The following is a 25,520-nucleotide window of genomic DNA, read 5'->3' on the forward strand; positions in this document are numbered from 1 at the left end:
CTATACACTATATATACTCGGCAACACAGAAGTAATTGGTAGCAACACGTCCCAGACAGGTAAGATCGTAATATTGGCCAGCATTTCCATAGTTACACGCGACTCGACCAGACCCGGTCAGGAGCTCCTTCATCCGAGCTGCATCCATGCATGTAGGTCCACAGTTGAAGGTTACCCCGTGTCATTGAGGTCGAGATGTTGAACAATTAGAGACCTTAGAAACAAACCTCCTGCATTGCATCGCTCAAAGCTGAGCGTCAAAAGTTTATTATCTGAATCTAGCCTGCTCAAAGGGGGAATTTGGCAAAACAGAACGGTACAATTACCCTGAATCCGGATCTTCATTGTAGTGTGCGGTGTGCCAGACGCATAAGGATTCTAGTAGATCTCGGGGTACCTGGCCCAGTGTTACAACCTTCAATAGGCTTCGGGTCCTCTCGATTACTTGGAACCACTGGACAGTACTGAGATCGACCTCATACCACGTACTGCAGAGTGCAGACAGGCACGCCAATGTAAGTGGCCAGATCAAAAGTCACGTACTACCTCAACCCCCTTTCCAACTCCGGCTATCCATCGTCTACTAAGGTAAGCACTCTAAATGACGAATTTCTGAACGCCATCCAGATTAGTAGGCAGCTTGGCGGGAAGCTCCTTGTGTTCCGTCGAATTGTAAACCAGACCGTTCAGAAATCGGTGTGCTCCGTTCGGACGGCGACAATGATCTCGTATGTCGCATTCGAAGACGAACAGGCAGACTGCAATCCAATTACAGATCCCTACCCGGAGTCCCGGACGCAATTCTCTCCGGTACGCATGAAGGATGGCTCGTATGGAGAAGAAAAGATTCTTCCTGGTACTACATAAATGCTATGTGACGGCCGGAGTCGTCCATTGATCGCGAGGACTTTCAGCATCACTCACATGTGAATCAGCACTCAGACACGAGGAGGCCATGAATCATTTCATCCATAAGATATCACCGATGCTCAAGACATGAGTCAACTCCTTCTCCTTTGTATCAGGTTTCAAGGAAAAGCAATTACCGAGGGAAATGCGTATCTTCCCAATAAGTGATGAAAACCCTACAACTCTGCAGGTTGCAAGGTCAGTCCCCGCCAGAGGAAGCTCGCCACGATACTCGTCATGCGGGAACCCGCACCGCTCGAAGAACAAGTCTGTCAAAGTACGGAAACCGTGGTGAAAGTCGACCAAACCGCATGACAAAGAACTCCTGCCCCTTGAGTCAAGTGCTGGGTAGGTCTCGAGCCTGGCCTGGCAGCCTGCTTGGGCTCCCAAACATAGGATTCATACATTTTCAAACACGACTCTGATCAAAAGACCCTCGATCGGGCATCTGCAGTTAAACCTCACTTATATTCACCGATTTCAATACGTAGATACGGCGCATAAAGCAATCCTCACGATGTCAAGAAATACATGGAATGGACGGTATTGAATCAAGTCGAATATGCGGGGGGGGGGGGCTTTTTTTTTCGGAAAATTCCTCACCCCACTTCATGCATTGAACTTGCGGGCGAACTCGTTATCCTCAATGGTGCTCTCGGCTTTTTCTCATGTTGAAAATGCGCACCAGTACCTCTCCGATGAAAGCGACGCAGTAAACCCCCGCCTGTATCACAATCCACTTCGTTGCCCACACTCTCCAGAAGCGCGTAACTCCAGCCACGGTCACCTCATCATCGTTACCCAAAGGATGCTTGGGAATGCCGATTCCAGCAATCATCCAGTAGTCTTATCAGATTGGATCGGTGCCTTACGCACAGTGACTTTCTCCCACTGGCTCTGCTCTCCTTCAATCAGGCATTCGTGCGTTTACGCAGACGATTAGGCTCCCGTTCCAACACAGTATATGCCCGATTCTTGCGTCCACTCAACAGTCTCTTGAGTGACCACGAGCGACGTACTGGGGGTCGATCTTCGGGTATGTCCATGTTAGGTTGATGCACAATGTCAGAGCTCGCCGATTCGATAGGGGCAAGGCTCGACCTAGTCAGAGTCTGGGCATCCATTGTAGTGATCAAATGGACCGACCTGCGGTAGACTGTTTCAGAAGGTTTGTATGCGAACAAAGAAGTGATCAAAGGCCTGTCTTCAGTGGACCGGCGGGTCAAGAAAGATGCGTATGGGTCACACAGATGCAGGCTGATTCTGCAGGCACAGTACCTCGACCTGGAGAGTTTGAGTTGATGGCAGAGGTACGACTCGGACTTGGAACTCCCAACACCCTTGTTTCAGAATATTGGCACTCGTCGGTTTCCAGTCCCAGGAATAATCTCGCAGTGCCTTCCGGGTGATTGATCGATCGACTGAGCAGATGTAACCGACAAATATACGTACTCGTTCTCGCCTGCGGGCAGTTCGGAGCAGCGTAATCATTCGAGATCCCATCCCTTCAAGGCGGGGCGGGAGGTGGCGCGGGTTCGGAGCAAATGAGTGAATTGCTTGAATTGCGACCACAGACCGCGTGGACCTGTGGATGACCGCGAGCGAACAGACTTTCCATTGGGCGCAGCTTGAGAGTGGTTTCGCCTCTCGACTTCGACGAGTCATGAGGGGCCGCCAGCGTGACTGGGGCGAAGGAGGTTGTTTGTCGTGACAGAGGGCCATCGAGGCTGAATATGCTGGAGGTGCTTCTACTGTAGGTATGCACTAGATATTTATGTAGTGATAATAACTTATAGGCAGTAGGCAGTAGGTACTAGGTACTATGTACTAGGTACTAGGCACTAGGTAGTTAGGTAGGCAGTGGCTGCAGAGTAAGACCCCATCTTTATGCTCTGCGGTAACACCCTCGTCTATGCTATTACGTAGTCCACAGTTCCAGAACTGTTCATCAAGTGGGAGAATTCAAGAGTATTCTTCTGACCATTCCAATCTCTGACACTCGAGACCAATGACCGGAGTCTATTAGGCCCTATCAGCCACTTCTTAAGGGTCGCAACAATTGCCTCCGGGAACCAAAGCCGCGCCGTCAGGATCGTCTCGGGCGGAACAAGCGAAGGGTATTCTCAGGTAAAGCGGATGACCGTTACAGCTTCAGCAGGACCTCTTGACCTCTATCTGTGCTCCGAACAATTACAGTACAGCCCTAGGTAGGAAAACCATATGATGAGATAATCACAGACTCAGTTGATCAAAGCGCGAACCTGTCCGCTCCGAAGTATGTCTGCCATTTCATTAATTTCGTAAAGTGTTATAGCCCCATTGTAATCTAAATCGCACGACCCCCGACACCAGCTTTTTGCAGATACATCATGAAATTTGACAGCTCCGTTTGCAGAGCTCATCTGACCAGGCATGCAAGTTCTCAGAACCAAATCTTAATCAGCTCTTCACTGACGGCACTCGGCGTCAAGACACCGCTGTCAGTGATCAGCGCGGAGATCAGGTGCGGCGGCGTGAAATCGACTGAGTCAGAGAGTGGCAGCTCGACAGGCTTGTCGCCGTTACCCACGTCAAACGTTTGTTGTTTCCGCTTCTTTTCCTCGGCAATGTCATCGGCGGATTTGAAATCCACAACATGTTGTTCAATAGGTAGATCGTATTGACCCAGGGGAAAGAGCCGCACGAACTTGTGGCTCTCAGCGACCACGTAGAACGGCTTGCCGATGGCCTTGGCAAGCAGGCCAATCTGGTAAGTACCCATACGAGACACGATGCCACCATTTTCCACCACACCTTCAGCACCGACAATGATCATATCCGTCTTTCCAAGCGCATATGCCACCGCCGACTCGGGAATAGTCGCAACGGGGACTCCCTTGGCCCGCAAAGCACGCACCGTCTCCATGCCCTCCGGTTCTCCAGAGGGCTCCTCAATATTCTTGCTCATCGATGACAGGACATAGATTACCCGGAAGCGCACCGCGGATGGGCCACCTTCCTCATCAGCGGCCTTCTGTAGCAAAGATGCCACTGCTCGTGAGCCACCGTTCGTAAGTACCGTGCAGCCGTCGCGAATGAAGCCTCTGCCGAAAGCCGCAATCTTTTGACGGCTCTCCTTTGCTCGGCGAATGAACAGACGGCCATTGGACAGTAAATGTGTGCGAATAGCTTTGAAGTCGCCGGCCGGTCCCAGTTGGCCTGGACGTTGTAGTGTGGTAATTAGGTAGCGCTGGAAAAGATCGGTGCCAGCTGACAGACCGATAGGATTGGGAATGGATCGTTTGAGGTGGGCGGTGGACTTTTCTAGAAGATCGAGGGTTTCGGAGATTGTAGAGGAAGGGCAGTGGGTGAGGACATGTACCAGCGCCTCAATAGCAGCGATGGGCATGGTAATGTCGGGATCAGAGCGAAGGAGCTCATTGTATGTCGCAACAATGCTATGAGAGTCGAGCATTAGCGGTGAGGTCTCTGTATCTGAGAAACGAAGTCTTACTCAAAGGACTTGGAGTCGGCCGCAGCCGTCCCTGCTTTAGTAGTCGACATGGTGCCACCTGAAGCTCTTGGATTTATCGAGTCAATCTTCGAGAGTCACGATTTCTTTGATTGATGGATAGTGTTTGTCACGTTTGCTTTCTGCCCCTCAGTATGGCGCTAACCCGATACGGAAGACTTTGCGGGCTTGTCTGCAAAGTAAACAATCAACCGCAATTCCAAACATTGGACACACTCCGCACGACGTCTTCGGCCATTCCCGAGGGCAACAGGGGTCAAATAGAAGCAGCGAACTGCTGCATCGAAGAGATATGGCCTACAACGCTCGCATGAGCATGGCTGGCTCACAACAGCACAATAATCGGTCTCGCAAGAAGGAAGACGACAATGACGCATTGATGCGCCTGGTGAGTCGAGCACCCAGCAGCGAGGACTTGCGATGCGCGCGAGAGTCAAGTCCTTGACGAGCTTTCGCTGAATTTATCATAGCCCGACAAGGAAATTGCAGGATGTATCAATGATATTGGAATCCCCTTTACTGCCGCCGACCTGTTAAAACCCAATGCGCAACAAATTCAAATGGTGTTCGAGTGGTTTGCAGAGCTTCTCATGAACATTACGCGCGAAACGGTTGAACCGGCGATGCATGCTGCCGCCGAGGACATCTGTGGCGACTACCCCGATATTGTTCCAAACGACACGCGCAACCTTATGGGATTCTTTGTGAGCATTCGGACCTTGCTGGCCGAGGTATGGACACATCGTGCACTCTTCATGGATTTTTCCAAGCATGTCGCTAACTTTGTCATTCTTATGCCAGTGTGGAGTCAATGACTTTACCTTCACTGATCTCACGAGACCAACCCATGACCGACTTGTGAAGATTTTCTCATACCTCATCAATTTTGTCCGCTTCCGCGAATCGCAAACCCCGGTGATAGATGAACATTTCAACAAGACCGAGAAGACCAAGGCGCGGATCGACCAACTTCTAGCCGAGAATCAAGAGATGCAGCAACGACTGGCCGAAATGCGCCGGGATCAACAAGCCAACGAGATTCAAGTACGAGAGAAGGTCGCGCGGAATGATGCGCTTAAGGCTCGGCTTCGTGAGTTGGGAGCCGAGCAATCTCGTGTGGCAGAGACCCTCGATCGCGTCAAAGGAGAAAGGGGGCGGCGGCAACAGCAACTGGAAGAGAAAATGGAGAGGACGGTCAGGGCGCGACAAGAAGCTGAAAAATTGCGGCCCTACGTCCTGGAATCGCCTGTCACACTTCAAACATCGTTGACCGAGCTGGCCGAGAATTTGATGCGCGAGAAAGCGCAGATCGATTCGATGGAAAGGCGTGCTCGCGCACTTCAGACCTCATCTGATACCTTCACAGTCGTTTCAAATGATGTACAAGCTTGCGTCAAATTGCTCGAGGATATTTCCAGCGAGCTTCAGAAGGAGGAGGAAGAAGAAGCACGCGCAGCGCGAAACAAGGATGCGATCTCAGACAAAGGGAATACTGTCCGAGAAGTTGAACAAACGGAGAAGCTACTACAGCGGCAATTAGCTCGTTGGCAAGAGCGCATTGAGGCGTTGCGCAAATCGGCACAGGAAAAGGCCGAGGCTGCACAAATTCGAATGGAGGAACTTCGAGCCGTCCAGAAACAGCTCCGCGAGGAGCGAGCCGAAAAACAGCGAGACATGGAACGAAGACGCATTCGAATTGAGCAGACAGAAAAGAAGGTGAGTCTACTACCTCTGCCGCAATCATTATTGACGACATGCTTACACTCTGGCAGATGGTCGACCTCAAAGAGAATATCGAGAGCGAGATTCAAGCGGCTCACGACCAGTACCTGAAGCTTGAATCGCACATTAAACTCTATATCACAGAGATGGAAAAGTCACTGTGAGCTTTCATGTACCCTTGGTTTTTTATGTATGGTTTGGGAGTTTATCGGTCAGCCTCAGGATACCCGGACAGTGAAGATTTTAAGCATTTTTTTTGTTGTTTTTTTCTAGAGTGGATTTGCATTGAGACGCATAATATTCGTAGTTCATGCTAGGTGACTTAGCAAGCCTCAATTCTTCAACTCTTCAAAGTCGAAGCTCAGGTCCAAGTTCAAACCATCGCTGGGCGACATCTTTGACAGCTACGCCTCGCCCGCCCCATTTGTCTTGCTCTCCGCGGATTCGTACAGAGCCATTCAGTAGTGGCACTTGGATGTTCCATATAGCGGCTCCTCTGTTCAAGTTGGAAGAGTCCACAGAATCGTTGCACTCCACAATCATCAAGTCGGTGGATGCACCTGCCGCAAATTCCGCTGCAGTAGCGAAGCTCCTAGACAAGCCTTGAGCCGAGAACTCTGTGGTAGTAGAATGCAAGGCGACCATGTCCAGGATGACAAGGAGCCGATCACTCCGCTGTTTCTCAGATTGCAATTCGTGACTTGTAGTGCTGTTGACCTGATGGGCTGACAGGTAAGCTCGGAGACTCTCCAGAGACGGACAAAATACTAATCGGATCTTGCTCGAATTTGCAAGGAGGCCAATGGTCTTGGTGAGCAGGTCATCAGCGGCCGTGACTTGTGACACCTTGCATTGCGATCGGATAGCCCAAGACGCCTGGAGCAGAAACTCTGCCTTTGTACAACATATAACCAATCGTGCCTTTGCATTTCGGTCGATGAGCTTCTGCAGTAAATCAATCACCGAGCCGCAAGAGGTGGCGATGCGTGTCAGGGTCATATTGCGAACCCTCGTCGCCAGGCTGAGGATTTACGACCCAAGACACGATCACATCGATCAAGGTCTCGAGTCTGAGCCAAACGAAGGACTCTTGATCAGAATCCGTAATCGTGGCGTGGTCAAGACACGTTTTTTTTTGTGTCAAAAGGAGACGGCGAGGTTGATGCGCATTCACCGACGGCACTTCCAAGGTTGATTGCGCTATCGACCAAGCCGCGGAGATCATGCTCTCCTCCGCTTTGGGGTTCTTCACACCCCACCTTTCTTCTCCAAACTATCACCCGGTCAATTCTCGGCCTGCAAAAACTGGAGTGCTGTCAGAGGGTGTGACAAAGATGGAGACTATATCCAGAATATCTTCGATGCTGGAGACAGGTAAGATTGTTTCCGTCGTGGACCTTAGCGAACCCCCGTCAAAAAGGCAAGGATAGCTGATCCTGGCACGTCACTGTGCGCATAGCTAGAGAGCTTACCCTCGAAGCCGCCCAGGCCGCCGCGAGCAACAGGAGCTCAAATCCGGACTATGGCTCCCGAACATACAGCGTATCGCATATTAAGAAGCTCTTGGACAGTCGCCATGAGCGCGAGGTTCTGGACGGAATGCGGAGAGTGATCTCGGTATGGCAGACGAAGTTGAAAGGAGCCGTGACGCTGCAAATTGACTGACTTTTGCTGATGATTGGCGATCATCTAGCTTATGTATCGCTCCGAACCATCCCTGCCATTTTTTTCGGCTGTCGTGAAAAACGCCGCCACTCCGAATCTTGAGGTCAAGAAGCTGGTCTACATCTACTTGGTTCACCATGCGGAAGCCGAGCCGGACCTGGCGTTGCTGTCAATCAATGCCATTCAGAAGTCGTTGACGGACCAGAACCCTCAAATCCGAACAATAGCGTTACGCACCATGTCAGGCATTCGTGTTCCCGTCATCAGCCAGATCGTTTCTCTGGCAATCAAGCGAGGATGCGGCGACATGAGTCCACATGTGCGGAAGGCAGCGGCATTGGCGATTCCAAAATGCTACCGATTGGATCCAAACACTCTGCCACAACTGATAGGGTACTTGTCGACATTGCTGGGAGACCCTCAATACTTTGTGGTAGGACCTGCAGTTGCTGCTTTCCTCGAGGTCTGCCCGGACCAGATCGATCTGATCCACAAGCACTATCGCAGTCTCGTGAAGAAACTGGTTGACATGGATGAATGGGGTCAGCTTGCGACTTTGCGACTCCTGACTATCTATGCACGCAAGTGCTTTCCTCGTAAAAGCCAGAAGATCAAGCAGGCTGTCACAACCAAATCATTTTACGACAATGACGAGGGCCAAGTCCAGGGGAAGCCTGTCGATGGCGCCGAGTACGAGGTTCAGCTAGTTGACCCTGACTTTGAGCTTCTTCTCCGGGCGTGCAAACTTCTGCTGCAGAACCGCAACTCTGCGGTCATCGTCAGTGTGGTTCGCTGTTTCTTCCACCTTGCGCCGCCTGATTACCTCCAATCTGCGATTGGCCCCCTGGTGGCTCTTTTGAGGTGTCCCCAGGATATGCAACATATTGCTCTGTACAACATCGTTGCGGTTGCTTTGAGAGATCCTCGGCCGTTCACAAAGTACATCTCTCGGTTCCTTGTGCATGCTAGCGACCCATTACACATCTGGCGCCTCAAACTCGAAATTTTGACAATTCTCTTCCCTTACTGCGGGCAGCACTGGAAGGGTGTGATCATCAGCGAGCTTGAACACTTCTCTGCTAGTGCTGACCCGGAGCTAGTTCGAGAGAGTGTGCGAGCAATTGGACGCTGCGCCCAGGGTGACGCCAACACTGCTGATCTCTGCCTGCGCATTCTACTTAGTCAAATTTCAAGTCTGGATGGCAACCTGGTTTCCGAATCGCTGACAGTCATCCGACACCTGATTCAACAAGATCCGCCTTCCCATAAGCAAACGGTTGTCAAGCTTGTGAGCCATCTCGGCACAACAACAAACCCTGACGCCCGGGCAACGATAATTTGGCTCGTGGGAGAATTCGCAGGCGTTGATCCCCGACACAACATTGCACCTGATGTTTTGCGTGTCCTGATCCGGTCTTTTGCGGACGAGACTGAGATCGTCAAGCAACAGGTCGTTCTTCTAGGAGCTAAGGTATATCTTCACCACTTGCTTCAAAAATCTTCCACCGAGACACCAGACCAAGCTTTACCTTCTATCGATAATGCGACTGCCACGCGCCTTGGGGAAGCCATTGAAAATGAATGGACTTCGGACCAGCGCGGAAACGAACCTCACATGGAAGGCACCCAGCAATCTGGGGAGGCAGAGGAGATTGCAAATGAAGAAAACGAGGATCGTATCACTATGCTCTGGCGCTACATCTTGCTCTTGGCACGGTATGACCCTTCATACGATCTCCGCGACCGCGCTCGCTTGTATAAAGCTCTTCTTGCGACTCCCTCGTCCACACAGCTAGCCAACTTGCTCTTGTTGGCCCCCAAGCCCGTCCCGCATGCCCCTAGTCCGTCAGAGACACGCAAAGACCTCCTACTAGGTACGGCCACTCTTGTTATTGGTCAAGAGGCAGGACATCACGGCCTACGGGGGTATGCCAATCTTCCTGACTGGGTTGAACCAGGTCAGGAGCCCGACTCTAGTCTACGGGCCGAAGAGATCAAGCCAGAGACTTCAACAACCCTCGATGCTTCCATGACTGCTGGAGCCCGCTTGGACAAGGCCCTCAGAGAACACAAGAGCATCGTGCCACCACAGAGATCCGGCGGTGGAGTGAGCGGTGCAATCTCTGGCAAGAAGACTCTCGATCAATGGCTTGACGAAGAGGAGGAAACGGACGCAGAGTCAGAGACTGAAGAGGAAACAGATTCTGAGGAAGAGACCGGCTCCGAAGAGGATTCCGAGGACGGATCAGATAATGACTCAGAGGACGAGGACGAGGACGAGAATGACGACTCTGAAGTAGACGATACTGACTCTGAGACGGAAGCCGTGCACAAAGAGGCTCAACAGCTGCTTAAGTGAAAGAGTAGCATGCACCTTTGAGTCTCTTCGCGCCTCCTGAAACGTGACGTGACGGATGACGAGATTATGTATTAGAGGATCTTTCGGATAAGACAATGAAAAAGACTTACGCTGCCATGGCGTGAAGCCTCTTTGCGTAGAATCTAAGCTCATGCTCCGTTACGAAAATCATTCCGGATCTTAATGTTTTCATCTCGATCTTGACTGATTCGAAGAATCAATTGGATCGAGCCAGTATGACCCCGAACAGTCTGCAATCTCTGAGAAATTCATACTCTGCCAAACCCTGGAGGATGTGTGATATTGAGTACATTCTCATTACACTTCACTGATGAGAAAGCTCAACAGTGTCTCATAATCATAGCTACTCAAAGCAGCTTCCCCCATACCATCACAAGCTTCTCATAGATGAGACTTCAGCCGCCATCACGTGCCAGGCACCGAGTCGGCGGCAGTCGAGCGGTCAAGATGGGCAGATGTCCCGGCACAAGACGATAAGCGCACATGGAGAAGTGTTGATTAGGTTCTACAAATCATCTCCAGACCGAGCTTCTGCTAGCAATTTCCGGACGATCAGTTGTCGCCCTCTCGGAAAACCAGACGTGATACCCATGATGCCTATTTCGTCAACCCCAATCATTACCACCTCGATCAACTCCACACCACACTCCTAATCTCCTGTGTCCACTGTCCACTGTCCACTGTCCGCGGCTATTCTCTATTCCCCCTCAAGCGGTCAGGCACAACGCGGGCCCCGAACCCTTCGTCTACGCCGCAGCTCCGTGGCCTCGTTCCGCCTCGCCCAGTTGGTCCGTCGGCCAGACCACAGAAGCCCTTTTGCTTTTGTTAGTTTTTATTTTTTTGGCCATCTTAGCACCGACTTGCTGAGTGTGCACAGAAACACATCGCCGATATGCCTGGTCTACCAAGTGAGTGTGCTGCGCATAGGAACACAAATCGCGGGGAGGTGGAAGTTTACTCGCAGCGATGACATGCTAATATGTGACTAGCTAGTATCGACCTGGATGAGTGCATTGCACGCCTCTATCGAAAAGAGTTGCTTGCCGAGTCTGTTATCGAGGCAATCTGTGCCAAGACAAAAGAGCTCCTGATGAAAGAAAGCAACGTTGTGCACATCAAAGCTCCGGTTACTGTTGTGGGGGATATTCACGGTCAATTCTTTGACTTATTGGAGATATTCCGGATTGGAGGATTTTGTCCGGATACAAATTACCTTTTCCTCGGTAAGTTTGTTTTTCTGATCGCCACGGTGATGGAATGGATATCTGTATACTGACATCATCGGCCAGGCGACTACGTCGACCGAGGTCTCTTCAGTGTAGAGACCATATCCCTCCTTGTCTGCCTCAAACTCCGTTATCCAGATCGCGTCCACCTCATCCGCGGCAACCATGAATCACGCGGTGTCACACAGTCCTACGGCTTCTACACAGAATGCGCCCGCAAATATGGGAATGCCAATGTGTGGCACTATTTCACAGATATGTTTGACTACCTCACACTAAGTGTGGTGATCAACGATGAGATCTTCTGTGTCCACGGCGGTCTCTCACCCTCCATTCACTCGATCGATCAGATTAAGATCATCGATCGATTCCGCGAAATCCCCCACGAAGGACCCATGGCCGATCTTGTTTGGTCTGATCCAGATCCTGAACGAGATGAGTTCTCCTTGTCACCTCGCGGTGCCGGATACACATTTGGTGCGCAGGTTGTGCGTAAGTTCCTGGAGGTCAATAACATGTCGCATATTCTGCGGGCTCACCAGCTTTGCAACGAGGGCTATCAGGTGTTGTTTGATGATCGTCTGAGTACAGTATGGAGCGCACCAAATTACTGCTATCGCTGTGGAAACCTGGCTAGCGTGTTGGAGGTTGGAGACAAGATGGAGCGATTCTTCAACATCTTCGATGCAGCTCCTGAGAATGATGTCCATCGCAGTGAGCAGCAGGCGCAGCAGAGCAGGGATTCTCAGCCAGTTATTGATTATTTCTTGTGATACCCCCGGTGGAAATTTGTTTGAAGACTCTTGATTTCTCCTCGTTGTTTTAAAGTTCTTGGTTGCTGTTTCTTGGTTCGCTGTGAGAACCAATTGAATAACATTGTCACCCTATGCACTGCGCCGGAGTTGCGGGACTAGCGATAGAATATTGGATTGATTGCCTGTAGAATCAAATTACGCCACAGATTTCTTCTCTGTTAACAGCACCATACACCTAAGACACTAGAGGCGGGAGAAACACTCCATTATGGAGCATGTGAGTGTCTGATGCAGATCTAGAAGGATAAGTTGGGATGAGAGTGGAACAATATTTTGTCATCCTATACAAAATCAATCGCCATACCCTGATATCAGGCCATCTGTCATAGGCTTTTTGGGGATCGGATCAAGGAAATTCGTCACGCTTGGAAAAAGGAAACAACGATGGCTCGCTCAATAACTCAACGTAGGTTGACACAGGGAAGAGGGGGTAATGCAGTGTGGATTTACCAGTCTTTGGCAATGTCAAAGGACCACTCAAACAGCAAATGGGTGTTGTTGTCATCATCATCGAACTTGGAGACCGCGTTATAGTGCCCGCGAGCGAGCATGCCGGAAGGAGCCTCTTCCTCGTTGACTTTGGAAACAAAGGTTAGCACAGAGAAAAATGGACCCGGGCAAAACGAAAAAAAAAAGCGCAGGTGGACATGACAGAGTACATACACTCTTTGGTATAGGAAGGCTTGTGAGTCGTGTTGGGCGCATAGCTGCCAAGCATTTCCTGGTCCTTGCTCACACGGATACCCTTGCGCTTGACAACCTGGATGTACTTGAGGCCACTGAGAACCTCGTGGTTGACTTGGAAGACAACCTTGATGTGGAACTTGGCACCTTCCTTGATGGTGAAGGGCTTGTTCTTGAGGCTGTCTACCGCACCGGGCGAGGACAGGTCGATGACAACGTCGGGGCGGCCGGCGGTGACCATGGCGAGAGACTTGATCAAGCACTTAGGGTCGGTGGGCTGGCCGATGGGCTCGCCAGAGTTCAGACCCAGAGAGGCCTTCCACCGATTCATCGCTTCATCGTCCTTGTCTGAATGCCCATGACAGAATACAATGGTCAGTCATGAGCGGTAAATAGATCATTGTAGGTACGTATGACAGTCGGAGGGTGTCAACCAATGTCCAGCATCCGGTGTACGTGACTTTGGACAGCAGTGAGACCAATTGAGGCAAGGAAGCATTAAGTGTCAAGCACACTCACCCAGCTCCTGATACTCCTGCAGAGTCTTCTTCTCGCCCACTTTGAAGCCCTCAGTCCGCTGGGCGGCGAGATCATCCTCGTGGTGGTCGGCCATCTTCTATAATCGATCGAGGGGGCGGGGGTGGAGGGGACCCAAACAATGGATGCGGAGACGATTCGAGTAAGGGGAACCAGGTACAGAATGTGGATAGCTCTAGGCCGACCACTCTATGCAAATTGGACTGTCAAGTGTCACCAAAGGGATGCTTGAAGAGATGCGTAAGAGACAAAGACAGATTTCTGGAAGAAAGGAAACAAAAGGGGAATCTGGTTTCAGACGAGACAAATGGACTCCTGATGGTGCTTGGTGGGGTCACTGGAAAGGCGGTGGAGGCGATGAAGAGAGCAGCAACGATGTACACAAAAGGAGTAACTCACTAACACAACAGTACCACTGCTTCAGTACTCCCGTGAGGTCTCCTACAGAAGGAAAGAGGGGCCAGAACGTGAACGTGGCAATCAGCCACGTTTCCGCTTTTTGGGCAGTCAAGGCACTCAAAATTGCAGTGCCAGGTGGTGACTAACTCGGCAAAGACCACGTCTGGTTTGGAAGCCCATGAGCTGATGTTATCAGAGCTGGTGGGGGGCTTGATAAATAGGCATTGAAGATAGGCATAGAGCCGGTATATATTTAAGGTGAATGCAAGGCGCTGCAAGCTTATTTTCACATCACCAGCCTAGAATTGCAGATCGGCCACTTAACTGTGAGCATCTTCCTCCTCATCAAACGGCCATCTGTTCATGGACGCCAAGAGATTATGAAGTTACCTTTGTAAAGTGTTTCTTGGTTTGTTTTGCGTGAGGCTGAAGCCAGAGGAGAGATATGAACATGTGATTAGGCCGTCCACATCGAGTAGCAGTCGTTCACTTGATCAAGCAATCGTAAGCATTGCAAGTAAAAATAAGACCATGTACTATATAGAGTAAAGTAGTCGTATAAAAAGTTATGGCTTGAAGGCATTAATAGCCTCTCTTCTAACCGACACCGTAACGAAATATACTCCACTGATACATTCATTTTTGCTTCTTTGTCTTATCTGAGTTCACACAAACTGTAGTGATTACCGGTCAACCGGTGCTAGCCTAGAGACCTGAGCATTTACTGTTTCAGTGTAACATAAATGACACGATGACTAGGCGTAAGTCGCTCGCTTGCGTTTTTCTCAAGCTGGGTACGCGTCTTTAAATGTGCAGCAAAGGAGCGGCAAACGCTGAGTTGAAATTAGTACTAAGAATAGATACGGATATTCCTTCGTTGGTTGAATAGAGTGTTTCATGTCAGGAACTCAGAACAGAAATGAGAGTCAGTGCTCAGAAACAACAGAGCTTACAGGATATGATCGCATCAAAAGGGATCTTGAAGATCAGCACTGCTGCTGTATCGAATGTCGGAGGTAATCAAGTCAGAAGGCAGACCATGATCTGGTCATGACCGATAGTGGCTGGCTGATTAGGTATGACAATCAGGCACGCAAGTCGCAAGATGTCATTTTCAAGATTTCAAGGTAGACTGGAGCTCTGATTCATTGTTCATACCTAATTATGACCCACCAGCACTAGTTAGACTCCAAATCTGTCAACGAGAAGAGACTCAAGGGTTGAGGTTCCACGTGGAAGTCTGGAATAAGACATCAGCAAAGCAAGCTAGATGTTTGTTGATGCATACGACCGCCCCTCAGTCGTGAAACCTTCAACACGATCCGGCTACAATAGAAATACAGCAATTAGAACAGCTTTTTGAGTTCCAACCACAAATAAGTGACATCATCAAGTCTTGTGCCGATGTCTATTGACGCCGAACAATCAGCGTATAGCTGTATGGACTCCATGGAGTATGGACAACGATGCGTGTGACTCCATGCGACTTCAGCTGAAACTGACTTTGGTGCCTGAGGCGTGAAAGTGCCTGACTCGAGTAGGAAAATGTCACGGGGCCAACGCCCGCCCAACAAGAGCGGAACAGGTAATTACACTCAATACAGTCAGGACCGGGCATTGGCCAATAGTGAGCATCAAACCCTGTGTATCCGTATCAATTCTGGCAGCTTTACCTTATCCCTACCAGACCTTACCGAAAACGGCCAAGGTCAATACGGCGGGAGGAGTGCAACCCCATCATGCCCTCCCTCCGTCGCGCGTGCGCCTTTCTCCCCTGAGTTATTATCGCTCTTCCTCTTAATCAAGCTATCGCAATCTAAATCTATATTTTTTTACGGCGCCTAGTCACCTCGTGTCATCAAACTCGCTCGTGGTGGTGTGATTGTCGCCCTCTGCGCGTTCACTTGATTCAAGAGGTGGACAGCTGTGACGCCCGTCGAATACTTCCCTCGAGAGACGCGCTTGCTACGTGGCCGCCGCCGCGGGCGCATTGTCTGAGCTTTGTTCGCATCGAACCCTCTCCCCACCAACAATCCACACACACACGTTTTGCATCCTTCGCCATGTCGAGGCATCTCCCTCCCAAGCACAACCCGCTCGTTCTTCCGGATGCGGCTCCATCATGTAGGTCTCATTTTGAGCGCGCGACCACACGCGCGCTCGCGCATCCTCTCTGATCTTCTACATCGACATTCACGGCATCGGAATCAACCTTCCCCTTATCGAAAGAACAGTCGCTGACTAGTCGCCTGTATTGCGCCTTGACTGCAGATGAGGATCTACTCGCGCGCCGTCGCCTCGGCAAGACAAACCTTTCTGTGAAAGCGACCCAGATCGGCACTTCCAACGCGACCAAGCCTGAAAACCTCGGTTTGTTTGAGTACGCCCACCTGCGGGCACCTCTTCCCCGGGACCTGCAAGGCTCGGGAATCTTTCCCTCGCACACTCCTGCACAGCACCCGGATGTCTACTTTCTGATGGTGAGTGTTGGCTCCTGGCTTTTGTCTGACGCACCTCTGGAGGATGTCTGAGCAATGCTAATTCGGTGGGACTTGTCGCAGCGGAGGAGTAAGGACGGCTTTGTCAGTGCCACAGGAATGTTCAGAATCGCATTTCCATGGGCCAAGGTCGAGGAAGAGAGATGCGAGAGAGAATATCTGAAATCCCGCGAACACACCAGCCACGAAGAGGTCGCTGGTAATGTATGGATCAGCCCCGAATTCGGTAGGTCCATACCGATAACGTCATTAGCCGTCACGCATCTTCCTTTCCCCCCCCACTAATGATTTCTTTCAGCTTTGGAGCTATCCCGAGAGTACCAAATCTATGACTGGGTTCGCGCCCTGCTCGACCCGACCGATATAATTCAAAGCCCATCGAGCGCAAAGAAGCAAATCACCCCACCACCAAGATTTGACCTCCCAATGGATGAGCCCACTCTATCTCGCCGGAGCCGCCGATCGGTCTCGCCGAGCAAGAGACCGACATCACCCCGGAAGTCTCGCGCTGGTCGCTCCGCAAAGGATGTTCAGAGCACACCGTCCACAGCCGCTGCCAACAGCAGCTTGCAAGAGGCCTTGGAGCTGACAGCTTCCATGGAAGCGGTCGCCAATAGCGCTGTCCCCCCAGTGGTGTTGGAAGAGGTGCAGGTCACTGAGGTCACCGTGCAAGGGTCCCCAGAGAAGAAGAGGGGTCGCAAACCGAAGAAGGTCGTTCCGGAGATTGATGGTGAGAAGGAGGAGGTGAAGACGGAGGAGCCAGAGGACGAGGACAAAGAGTCAGTCGAGAAATCGGAGAAACCAAAGGCCGCCAAGAAAGAGAAGACGATGGCAGCCAGAAAGATTGTAGAAGACGTGGAAGAAGAGCCTGAAAGCGAAGCTGTCACATCTGCTCCAGCCATCAACGACACGACCACGAACCAGAACAACTTCACCCTGGATCTGCCGATTTCTCTGCCCGAGGTGCCATCAGCCGCCGAAACACAGGAGATGATTGCCAAAGCCAAAGAGATGGTCGAGGATGCTATCAAGAACCAGGCAGGTGGCTCCGCCGAGATACCTCCACCAGTCACCGTGACCAAGAAGCGTAAGAATGTGGAGGAAGATTCAGATGAGGAAACGGCAGCCGAAGCCTTACAGCGGGTGAAGAAAGCCAAGGTGTTGGAGGACAAGCTTAAGCGCGAACGGGTGCGCAACCGAGCTCTGTTCGGTGTTTCTGCGGCCTTTGCTCTTGCGTACGTTTTGAGTCCTTTGACAGCATAATTTGGGAGATTTTGAACTGACCAAGCTTGTAGTGCCTCCATTCCATACTTCTTCTGAATGCATGCGCATGATCTGTGTCTACCTGAGTTTGCCTTGGATGATCTGATCCGAGTGATCTGAGCGACGGCTTCACCTAATGTTCTTCTTTATATTGGGCTCCTGTGGAGTGTTTTTTTGTTTGGTACCTCTTGCTCAATAGTCTTGTGGCTGATTGACCCAGCTGTTCGGTGCAGAGGTTCTCTACATATGTCTCCCTATCGAGTCTATCTGCCACTTTCTTGATTGTTGGGTTTAATCTGATCCAGCTGTTCAGTCTGCACTTGTTTGGACTAACCTCAATTTCCATTCCCCTTGTTGTTATGATAAATATATTCCTTCTAGTCAAGACAGTCCACGTCTGCCCATATCTTATTGATTCTTTCCCGAATGCCTTGATGTCACACCTTGTCCGTGATGGAGATGGGGTGGTGTCTCAACGCTAGCGAGTAAGCGGACTATGTGTCTAACTACTGTCTATTTCTAAAATGCTTTATTGAGTAGATGGGATCAGTATGAGCAAGGAAGTTTTTGCTAGTCGATGTCGAGAAGCTCCCGCTGGCTCGGAGCATAGCTACTTCCAAAGTCAAAAACACTGACGTGGTCGAATATTGGATTGGAATTTGATGATTCCTCAACAAGGAGCTGGAAATTCGCTTATGACCTTCCCACATTGGCTGGTAGGTAAGAGTACAACATATCAGCCCAAGTCCCAAGGGTATTTACTATTTACCACTTTCATCTCAGTCAAACCCCTCAGCCGCAGCTTTGCAGTCATCAAGGCGGTCAAGTCGCGCAAACGTCAAAACACTGCAGAAAGAGCCGTAGCTTCATGACCTCCGCGCAGATCTCCGCAATTTCGACGCAGACGTAATTCGAGACGATCATACAAGCTTTCACTTACTTCTTGACCTCTTTTTGCTTTGACTTTCTTTTTTTCTTTTTTTGCCTTGGCCAAGATCATCGACGCGGGAATATGTCTCTCCCCGGTCTGGAGCTCACACAGCCCTCGGAGGAGAGGCACTTGGCTAGCGCCCCGCCGTCGCAGATCAGTCTGAAGGCTGGCAGTGAGTGGCGCTTTGAAGTGGCCTTCAGCCACATTATTAGAGTGAAGGTGAGTTGTCATTGTGAGGGTGAAACGGATCTTGAGTTCAAAACCTACGCAGGTGGACTGCGACATTTGACAGTGAACATGTAAAGAGGTCCAATTACTAACTTTTGGCGCAATATCCATAGCTCCTCACGGGTACTGCGGAGCTTTTCGGCACAGAGCTCGCTGAGTTACAGACATATACCTTTTCGGGAACAAAAGCAGCCATTTACACGTGGCACGGATGTGAATTGGAGGTTAGTGCTGCCGACACCGGGAATACTGCGACTTCGGACGGGGTAAACGCAGTCGCGGGCCACGGTGCCGGGGGCTGTCAAAGCGAGTACATGGCCGAGGAGACCCCAATGACGGAATACGCGAATCTTCACTTTGCATTGGAATCCATGCGACAAGATGCCCAGGGGTCGGGCAAAGACGGGCCCCGAGTGCTCTTGTTGGGTCCGGAGGACGCGGGCAAGACCAGTCTGGCGAAGATTTTGACGGCCTACGCGACAAAAGTTGGTCGCCAACCTGTCGTTGTCAATCTTGACTCTACGGAGGGCATGCTTAGCGTGCCGGGCACTCTGACCGCGACGGCCTTTCGAACGATGCTCGACATTGAGGAAGGATGGGGCAGCAGTCCGATGTCCGGGCCAAGTCCAGTTCCTGTGAAGCTTCCCCTGGTCTACTGCTACCCTTCGGCTAATCCTCTTGATGCTGAAGGGTCGGTGTACAAACCGATCGTCTCGCGTCTGGCACTGTCGGTCATGGGCCGCTTGGCGGAAGACGAGGAAGCTCGCGAAACGGGTATCATTGTCGATACGCCCGGCATTCTCAGCTCCGGCAAACCGGGCAGTCTGGAACTGATCAACCACATTGTCACCGAATTTGCGATTACGACGATTGTCATTCTCGGATCCGAGCGGCTATACAGCACCATGGTCAAGCAGTACGATCAAAAGCCCAGCGCCAGCGCTTCAGCCACCATCTTTGACGAGCGCGTCTCCGTGCTAAAGTTGTCCAAATCAGGAGGCTGCGTTGACCGGGACGAGACCTTCCGCAAAGCCACTCGCGAGTCGCAGATTCGGTCCTACTTCTTCGGCACGACGATTTCCTCGAGCGCTTCGGCGGCACTCTCCTTGTCGTCAATTTCCTCCTCGGCCGTGACTCTGTCCCCACACGCGCAAGTGATGGACTTTGCGTCATTGTCTGTATACAATTACACGATCTTCTCGAGCGACGATGACGAGGAGGATGAATACGACCCTTCTTCGCTGGGCATGAGCGGCTCGTTCCTCCCGAGCGGTGCAGACGATTCGGCGGCTCACAATTCCAACTCTGATCGTGCAGCACCTCTCCCCGGTGTGGTGGGATCATTCAGCGAGAATAAACAGACATCTGGCTCTGAATCGTCTAGTCATGTCCCACTGAAGAAAGTCCTCCCGCCAGCTCCATCTGCGCTGGCCAACACCTTGATCGCCGTCACCAATGCCTCGACAACCTCAACGCCTGCTCAGGTTCGCGACGCGAGTATCATGGGCTTTCTGTACGTTGCCGAGGTCGATGCGGACAAGGGCAAGATCAGGGTACTTGCACCAATTGGTGGGAGACTTCCACCCAGGGCGATGATCTGGGCTCGCCGCTGGCCGACGGAGGTCGTCGGTCTAGTGGGATGATTTCTTTTTCTTCCATCTTCGTTGCTCGTTTTCATGGGATGAAATCGCTCCAACAATAATTTATGACTTGCATGACCAGATCCAGCCTGGGAATCGGCGTTGATCGGAATCTAAACCTTGAGGTGCAATAGAAACTGGAACCATTTCATATCCAGAGACCCACTCCACTTGGATCACAACCATATCGACCCTCTCGGAACATTCGAATTTATTATCTGCTGCTTTTCCGGAACCGTATGGATCGACGGAGGACCGCTAGTTGTATAGAATGGTAATTGTATACAGACATTGATCGTATCCAGGGACATCACGTAGCACATCCAACGTATCAACCTTGACCCATTGGAATCACCCGTGCCGTTGCTCACAAGGTATTACCATTAGACCAAAAGGTCTATGCCAAACCATTCGATAGAATGGTTTGCCATGCAACGGTATATATAGTCAGTTGATCCCGCATCCGCCTTACGGCATGGCATGCCTCTGGGATCACACCATCTGGGTTCCTAGTTCCTACTCCTGCCAGGTGGACAGTTAATCGTCACTCAACACTCGCTTCCGACGCAGGCATAAACTGACTCGTCTCTACATCATTCTTCTCCGTCTTCTCCGTCTTCTCCGTCTCCTCCCTCCGCCCCATCTTCACATTATTCCCACCCACCGTCCAAAGCCCCTCCTCCATCAATGCCTTCCGCACCGTCGACTTGGACACCCCCTCGTCCAAATCCCGCATAATCTCCCCCATACTCCTCCACTCCGGATGCTGCCGCGCCGACAAATCCTCCTCTTGGTCTTGACGCTCAGCAGAAACGGTCTGCCCGCGCGCGAGCGGCTGTCGATCGTCGCGTGCTTGTTCCACCGGTCCCGCGTCGCGTAGACCGTGTTGCGCGAGATCTGGAAATCGCGCGCGATGGTGCTCGGGGAGACGCCGTTCTCAAGCAGGCTGAGGAAGGCGGCGCGTTGGACGCTGGTGAGTTCGGTGTTGGGAGTGAGATGGGCGGGGTGCAGATCACAGATGAGACAGTGGATTAGAAAAAAAAACCGAAAGCTCTGTAAAAATCGAGGATGATTGTCAACCATGTCGAAGAGCGCGATATCAGGCGAGATTCATGATTCATTTAGCGGGCAAGCATCAATTGTGTCATCGGACAGGATATTGAAATATAAATATGAACTCCAATTCAAGTGCTAACCATCCATCCATATCCATGCCCGCCATGCATGCAAAAACCTTAAAAAATAAAAAAATGCAACCTACTTAAACCATGGAACACATAAACGATACTAAACTTGTCTCAACACTTGGAAAATGACCTGCAAAAGCCCCGCCCCGATAACCCGACCCTGGAAGATGCACAAACACCAGATATCGTATCAACATGGGCAAACTCCAAGAAAAAAAACTTTTGATGTGGACAAATCCTCTTTCCTAATCTGTCGCGCAAGATTCGTTCAACGAATCCTTCCAAGCTACTCCCATCGTCTCCATTCCTCAATGGCCTTGTTCATTTCCACATCACAATCGTACCCCTTCTCCTCGGCGGCAAACAGCTCCTCCCGACGATCACGGAAGCGCCGCTCGGCCTCGAAACGTCGCAGGGCAAAATCTCGCAACCCCGGGAAATCATCCTTGATGACCGCGTCTCGGAAGCGTGCCCGCATCCGGCCAGAGTATAGCTGACAAGTCGCTTCGCGGCAGAGATTGGGTCCATCACCGGGCAAGTATCGCATGGAGCTGGAGATAGATCGGGCGAGCGGGTGATGTGCTTTGGCCAAAGGCCACACCACTTCATCGTAGCAGTCCTCGCAGATACTCAGCTCCGGAAGTTCGGTCATGTAGTGCCAGCTGCCAAGCACGGGCCGATCACGGAGACAATCCCGCAGGACAACTTTGCGCTTGGCGTAGGCGAGGAACTCGCGGGGGTCAGGTCGTCGTGAGGGATCCGAGTCTGCTCGGGAGGAAGCATCGTCGAGAAGGTCAATGTACTTGACGAACCGGGGGCTGCTGGTGACGAGATCGCAAGCCCGCTCCTGAGGCTCCGGACACAGCTGGAAAGTATCCCGATGGGCCGGCATCAGAACACGCACATTGCGTGCGCAGCTTCCGCACACATGGAAGCTGGGCAGGTACGAACCCGTTTCCGGATTGACGATGCGGTACCAGCTCTGCTCTGAAGCGGCGCGGCCGGAGCAGGGGCGGGTGCCCGGTGGCGGTCGAGTCATCTGGTAAAGCATCTCAAGGCTTTCGTGTTGCTGTTTGATCATCTGTGTCCAAGCGAGCCGAACCCAGGGGTTACTGAAGGCGCATCGAATCTTCTGCGATGACGGTCTTGCGAGACTCGGGATGAAGGAGTCTCGGAAGCGAGAATGTCCGATCTGTTTCATGCAGCTGGGACAGATATCGAGATGGCTCAGCCCCTTCAACGTGTACCAATCGTTGTAACCCGCCACGGGAACCGATCGCGGGCACAGAGTGATACAGAGCCCGGAAGGATTCACCGGCCGCTGCGCGAGATTGGTTGGCTTGAGAACGGGACCCCGCGACGGACTAGGGCTTTGCGCAGGATGATCATGGAACTTGACGGTGGTTGCAGCGCGGGACGGTCTAAAATTGTCCGACGAGACTGACCGCGAGTGACCTCGATTCGTAGACTTAGAACGAGTCAGTGCAGGTGCCGCCTGAGCAACTATTGTTGGCACCGAGGTGCGTCCACTGGTAGCAGCAGTTGAATCTCCACGGGGTCGGTGACTGAGATTCTGCTGCAGTTCACGAGATGGCGAATGCGGAGCCGATGCCGAGACTGACGGGTCCAGTCTTGTGTTGACACGATTTAGCTCCCTTGGGAGACGACTCTCTGAATCAGACAGAGACACTGACTCGCGAAGCTCCTGTCGTTGACGCAGCTTCTCTTCAATGCGCTCGGCCAGCGTTCGCGCATTAGCCGTGTGCCCAGCTGTGCTGGATCTCGACTCGATTGACGGAAGTGCGTAAGACGCTGGTCGGGGCCTCGCGGTGATGGTGTCTGATTGATATCCCGGGGGTGACTCTTGACGATCGGGCCGTTGCAACAGCCTCGGAGACGAAGTCTGTGAATGTTCATTTGAGCCTCCCGAATGAGCGGCCAACGGCTGCACCGGTCCACCTGGTATTCTGTCGTAGCCAGGACCACGAGAACGAGACCGCGCCGTACGCATGCCATAAGAGGCGTGGGGGATGATATGCACAGGGACATCTTCTTTGCCACTGTAAGTGGGTTGCTGTGGTGGACGTGAGGAGGAACGAGGAGCCCGTGAGCCAGCAAGGTGATAAGACGACTGTTGCTGATGTGCTTCCGCGGCCTTGACCAAACCATTGATCTTGGTAGGCGACCCAGTACGACCGCCACGAGTTGGTGAAGGCGGCCGCGACTGGTGTCGATTCTTCGGCTCGTGCCTGAAGCCTGAGGATGGTTCTTGCGTCGATCGCTCCCGTCCTCTACGATCCTCTTCCCTAATGACCAATCCTGGGCGGGGCCAGTAATCGTTTCTGGGCTCATGCATAGACCCTGGAAGCACCGCCTCTGAAGAGGAGCGGCCACGTCCGTGAAGAGGCAAGCCATCCCCACGCGCAGGAGATCTTGGACGGACCGGTCGAGGTGGAACCACTTCAGGAGCCGGCTGGGAATACCGGGGCTGGACCGAATGCTCACGCTCCCTGCTTGAAGCGGCGGAGACAAATCCTGACGCAGGTGAGATCGATGATCCCACTCGACTGTTTGTTTGAGACGCAGGTCTAGGGCGAGGATTAGCCACGGGTTCCCTGCGACAGGATGCCGTTTGTGTGTTAAGCGGATTCGATGAGCGTGGGCCGGTTTCGGGCATGTTGTTACTCATGACCGGGCGATCTGAAGATCCGGGAAGAGTTGAGTCGACGAGGATCGGGTACTGATCCACGCTGCCTCTCGCACCCATACCTTCCGGGCTCACTTTTTCGTCTAGATTGGAGAGACCGTCCAGCTCTCGGGCAAGAGAGACTGGCTCTTCTTCCACACACGGTGGTGGGGGGTAGCGGGACCGCATGGCTCGTGCAGAGTCCGTCGACTGCCTGACGGAGACCAGTTTTGTGGCCATTCACAGCGATGTTGTGGATTGTGAAACGATGGGTTTCCAGAGCGCTAGCCGGCTGCAATGATGTGTCGTGGTAGAAAATGTCGGGGTGAATAGCTCATAGTCTTTAAAAACTTTGGCGTTACAGAGCTCGTGTTCGAGAGAAATCGAGCAAACGAGGAATCTTTTCGACAATGAGGGTGATGTGAGGAGGGAAATTTTTTGGGGGGGCTTTTCCTCTCGTTGTTCAGTGAGCTTGACAAAGCACCGAAGCGAGTAGACAAAAGGTCCTGCGCGTGCCCCGGAGGCAGGGGGACTAAATCTTAGCCCATCGGGCATCACTCTTGGAGACCCGACACCTTTGATAGGGCCGCGAGACTGGATCCGCTGGGCAAAAAGCAGTCATCGAGTGCCGGTAGACTCGAAGGTGGTCCTTCCAACAGCATGGGGCAACTGCTCCGGACGAACATAAATGGTTGAACCACCACGAGCGCCCGAGTTCATTGAGGCACACGAAACCAGCTGAGTCGCTATTTCGGAGGCGCACGAATCGTAGAACGATCATGCTATCATGAAAGCGAGACGCCCTGAACGATTGAGGTGGCTGCTGATCCGATCTGCAGGGATGCTCCCGGGACCGTCTTTGGACCGTCGGGCACTCAGCACAACCAGGCATCAGACTGGGCATCATGACGGCCCCTTTGTTTTAGATGCAAGACTAGAAACCCTGATCTCGGACTTGCGATGAGAATAGTGCCACTTCACACAATGGACGTCGAGTTCACCTGGTTCAGATCGTGAATACGCGACTTAACTGGAAAGCGCCCTGGGTTCGGGGCCGCTCTCAACAGGAACAGCGAGAGTGGATGGCGGACCTCCAACTTCAGCCACCTGGTGGAGTCGTGGAGCCGTGGAGCCGTTGCGCTACTGCAGGACGTCGAGACTTGGGGACAATTCGAACAGTCAACGACTGGTCAGTCGCCCCGATGACACTTTTGACGTGGGACAGTGCAGTACTGCAAT

The 25,520-nt window shown here is 51.9% G+C and overlaps 10 protein-coding genes across 10 annotated transcripts; 5 read left to right on the forward strand and 5 right to left on the reverse strand.

Annotated features, from left to right (window-relative positions):
* Window positions 1-3,331: 3,331 nt before the first annotated feature.
* On the reverse strand, window positions 3,332-4,452 carry N7539_003777 (translation initiation factor eIF2B subunit alpha; the record flags this gene model as incomplete). Its single annotated transcript, XM_056933379.1, has 2 exons — window positions 3,332-4,346; window positions 4,403-4,452. 2 exons carry the CDS (start codon window positions 4,450-4,452, stop codon window positions 3,332-3,334), a joined length of 1,065 nt encoding a protein of 354 aa, XP_056790920.1.
* Window positions 4,453-4,712: 260 nt separating this feature from the next.
* On the forward strand, window positions 4,713-6,306 carry nuf2 (kinetochore-associated Ndc80 complex subunit NUF2; the record flags this gene model as incomplete). The annotated part of the gene is made up of 4 exons (XM_056933380.1): window positions 4,713-4,808; window positions 4,891-5,151; window positions 5,222-6,136; window positions 6,193-6,306. The coding sequence occupies 4 exons, from the start codon at window positions 4,713-4,715 to the stop codon at window positions 6,304-6,306; spliced, it is 1,386 nt and encodes a 461-aa protein (XP_056790921.1).
* Window positions 6,307-6,490: 184 nt separating this feature from the next.
* N7539_003779 (uncharacterized protein) lies at window positions 6,491-7,141 on the reverse strand (the record flags this gene model as incomplete). Its single annotated transcript, XM_056933381.1, has 1 exon — window positions 6,491-7,141. One exon carries the CDS (start codon window positions 7,139-7,141, stop codon window positions 6,491-6,493), a length of 651 nt encoding a protein of 216 aa, XP_056790922.1.
* A 335-nt stretch (window positions 7,142-7,476) lies between these two features.
* On the forward strand, window positions 7,477-10,166 carry N7539_003780 (AP-3 complex subunit beta; the record flags this gene model as incomplete). Its single annotated transcript, XM_056933382.1, has 3 exons — window positions 7,477-7,516; window positions 7,602-7,759; window positions 7,836-10,166. The coding sequence occupies 3 exons, from the start codon at window positions 7,477-7,479 to the stop codon at window positions 10,164-10,166; spliced, it is 2,529 nt and encodes an 842-aa protein (XP_056790923.1).
* A 913-nt stretch (window positions 10,167-11,079) lies between these two features.
* N7539_003781 (serine/threonine-protein phosphatase) lies at window positions 11,080-12,186 on the forward strand (the record flags this gene model as incomplete). Its single annotated transcript, XM_056933383.1, has 3 exons — window positions 11,080-11,095; window positions 11,177-11,410; window positions 11,477-12,186. The coding sequence occupies 3 exons, from the start codon at window positions 11,080-11,082 to the stop codon at window positions 12,184-12,186; spliced, it is 960 nt and encodes a 319-aa protein (XP_056790924.1).
* A 488-nt stretch (window positions 12,187-12,674) lies between these two features.
* Window positions 12,675-13,525, reverse strand: N7539_003782 (rho GDP-dissociation inhibitor; the record flags this gene model as incomplete). Its single annotated transcript, XM_056933384.1, has 3 exons — window positions 12,675-12,805; window positions 12,892-13,260; window positions 13,432-13,525. 3 exons carry the CDS (start codon window positions 13,523-13,525, stop codon window positions 12,675-12,677), a joined length of 594 nt encoding a protein of 197 aa, XP_056790925.1.
* Window positions 13,526-15,911: 2,386 nt separating this feature from the next.
* On the forward strand, window positions 15,912-17,666 carry N7539_003783 (KilA-N domain-containing protein; the record flags this gene model as incomplete). The annotated part of the gene is made up of 5 exons (XM_056933385.1): window positions 15,912-15,972; window positions 16,120-16,328; window positions 16,410-16,572; window positions 16,645-17,581; window positions 17,642-17,666. 5 exons carry the CDS (start codon window positions 15,912-15,914, stop codon window positions 17,664-17,666), a joined length of 1,395 nt encoding a protein of 464 aa, XP_056790926.1.
* Window positions 17,667-18,621: 955 nt separating this feature from the next.
* N7539_003784 (cleavage polyadenylation factor subunit CLP1) lies at window positions 18,622-20,411 on the forward strand (the record flags this gene model as incomplete). Its single annotated transcript, XM_056933386.1, has 2 exons — window positions 18,622-18,759; window positions 18,882-20,411. The coding sequence occupies 2 exons, from the start codon at window positions 18,622-18,624 to the stop codon at window positions 20,409-20,411; spliced, it is 1,668 nt and encodes a 555-aa protein (XP_056790927.1).
* Window positions 20,412-20,952: 541 nt separating this feature from the next.
* Window positions 20,953-21,491, reverse strand: N7539_003785 (uncharacterized protein; the record flags this gene model as incomplete). The annotated part of the gene is made up of 2 exons (XM_056933387.1): window positions 20,953-21,243; window positions 21,291-21,491. 2 exons carry the CDS (start codon window positions 21,489-21,491, stop codon window positions 20,953-20,955), a joined length of 492 nt encoding a protein of 163 aa, XP_056790928.1.
* A 390-nt stretch (window positions 21,492-21,881) lies between these two features.
* N7539_003786 (uncharacterized protein) lies at window positions 21,882-24,521 on the reverse strand (the record flags this gene model as incomplete). Its single annotated transcript, XM_056933388.1, has 1 exon — window positions 21,882-24,521. The coding sequence occupies one exon, from the start codon at window positions 24,519-24,521 to the stop codon at window positions 21,882-21,884; it is 2,640 nt and encodes an 879-aa protein (XP_056790929.1).
* Window positions 24,522-25,520: the final 999 nt, after the last annotated feature.

The sequence above is a fragment of the Penicillium diatomitis genome (genome assembly GCF_028827545.1).
Source record: "Penicillium diatomitis strain IBT 30728 chromosome Unknown utg000004l_segment0_segment0, whole genome shotgun sequence".
In the NCBI taxonomy this organism is placed as follows: Eukaryota; Fungi; Ascomycota; class Eurotiomycetes; order Eurotiales; family Aspergillaceae; genus Penicillium; species Penicillium diatomitis.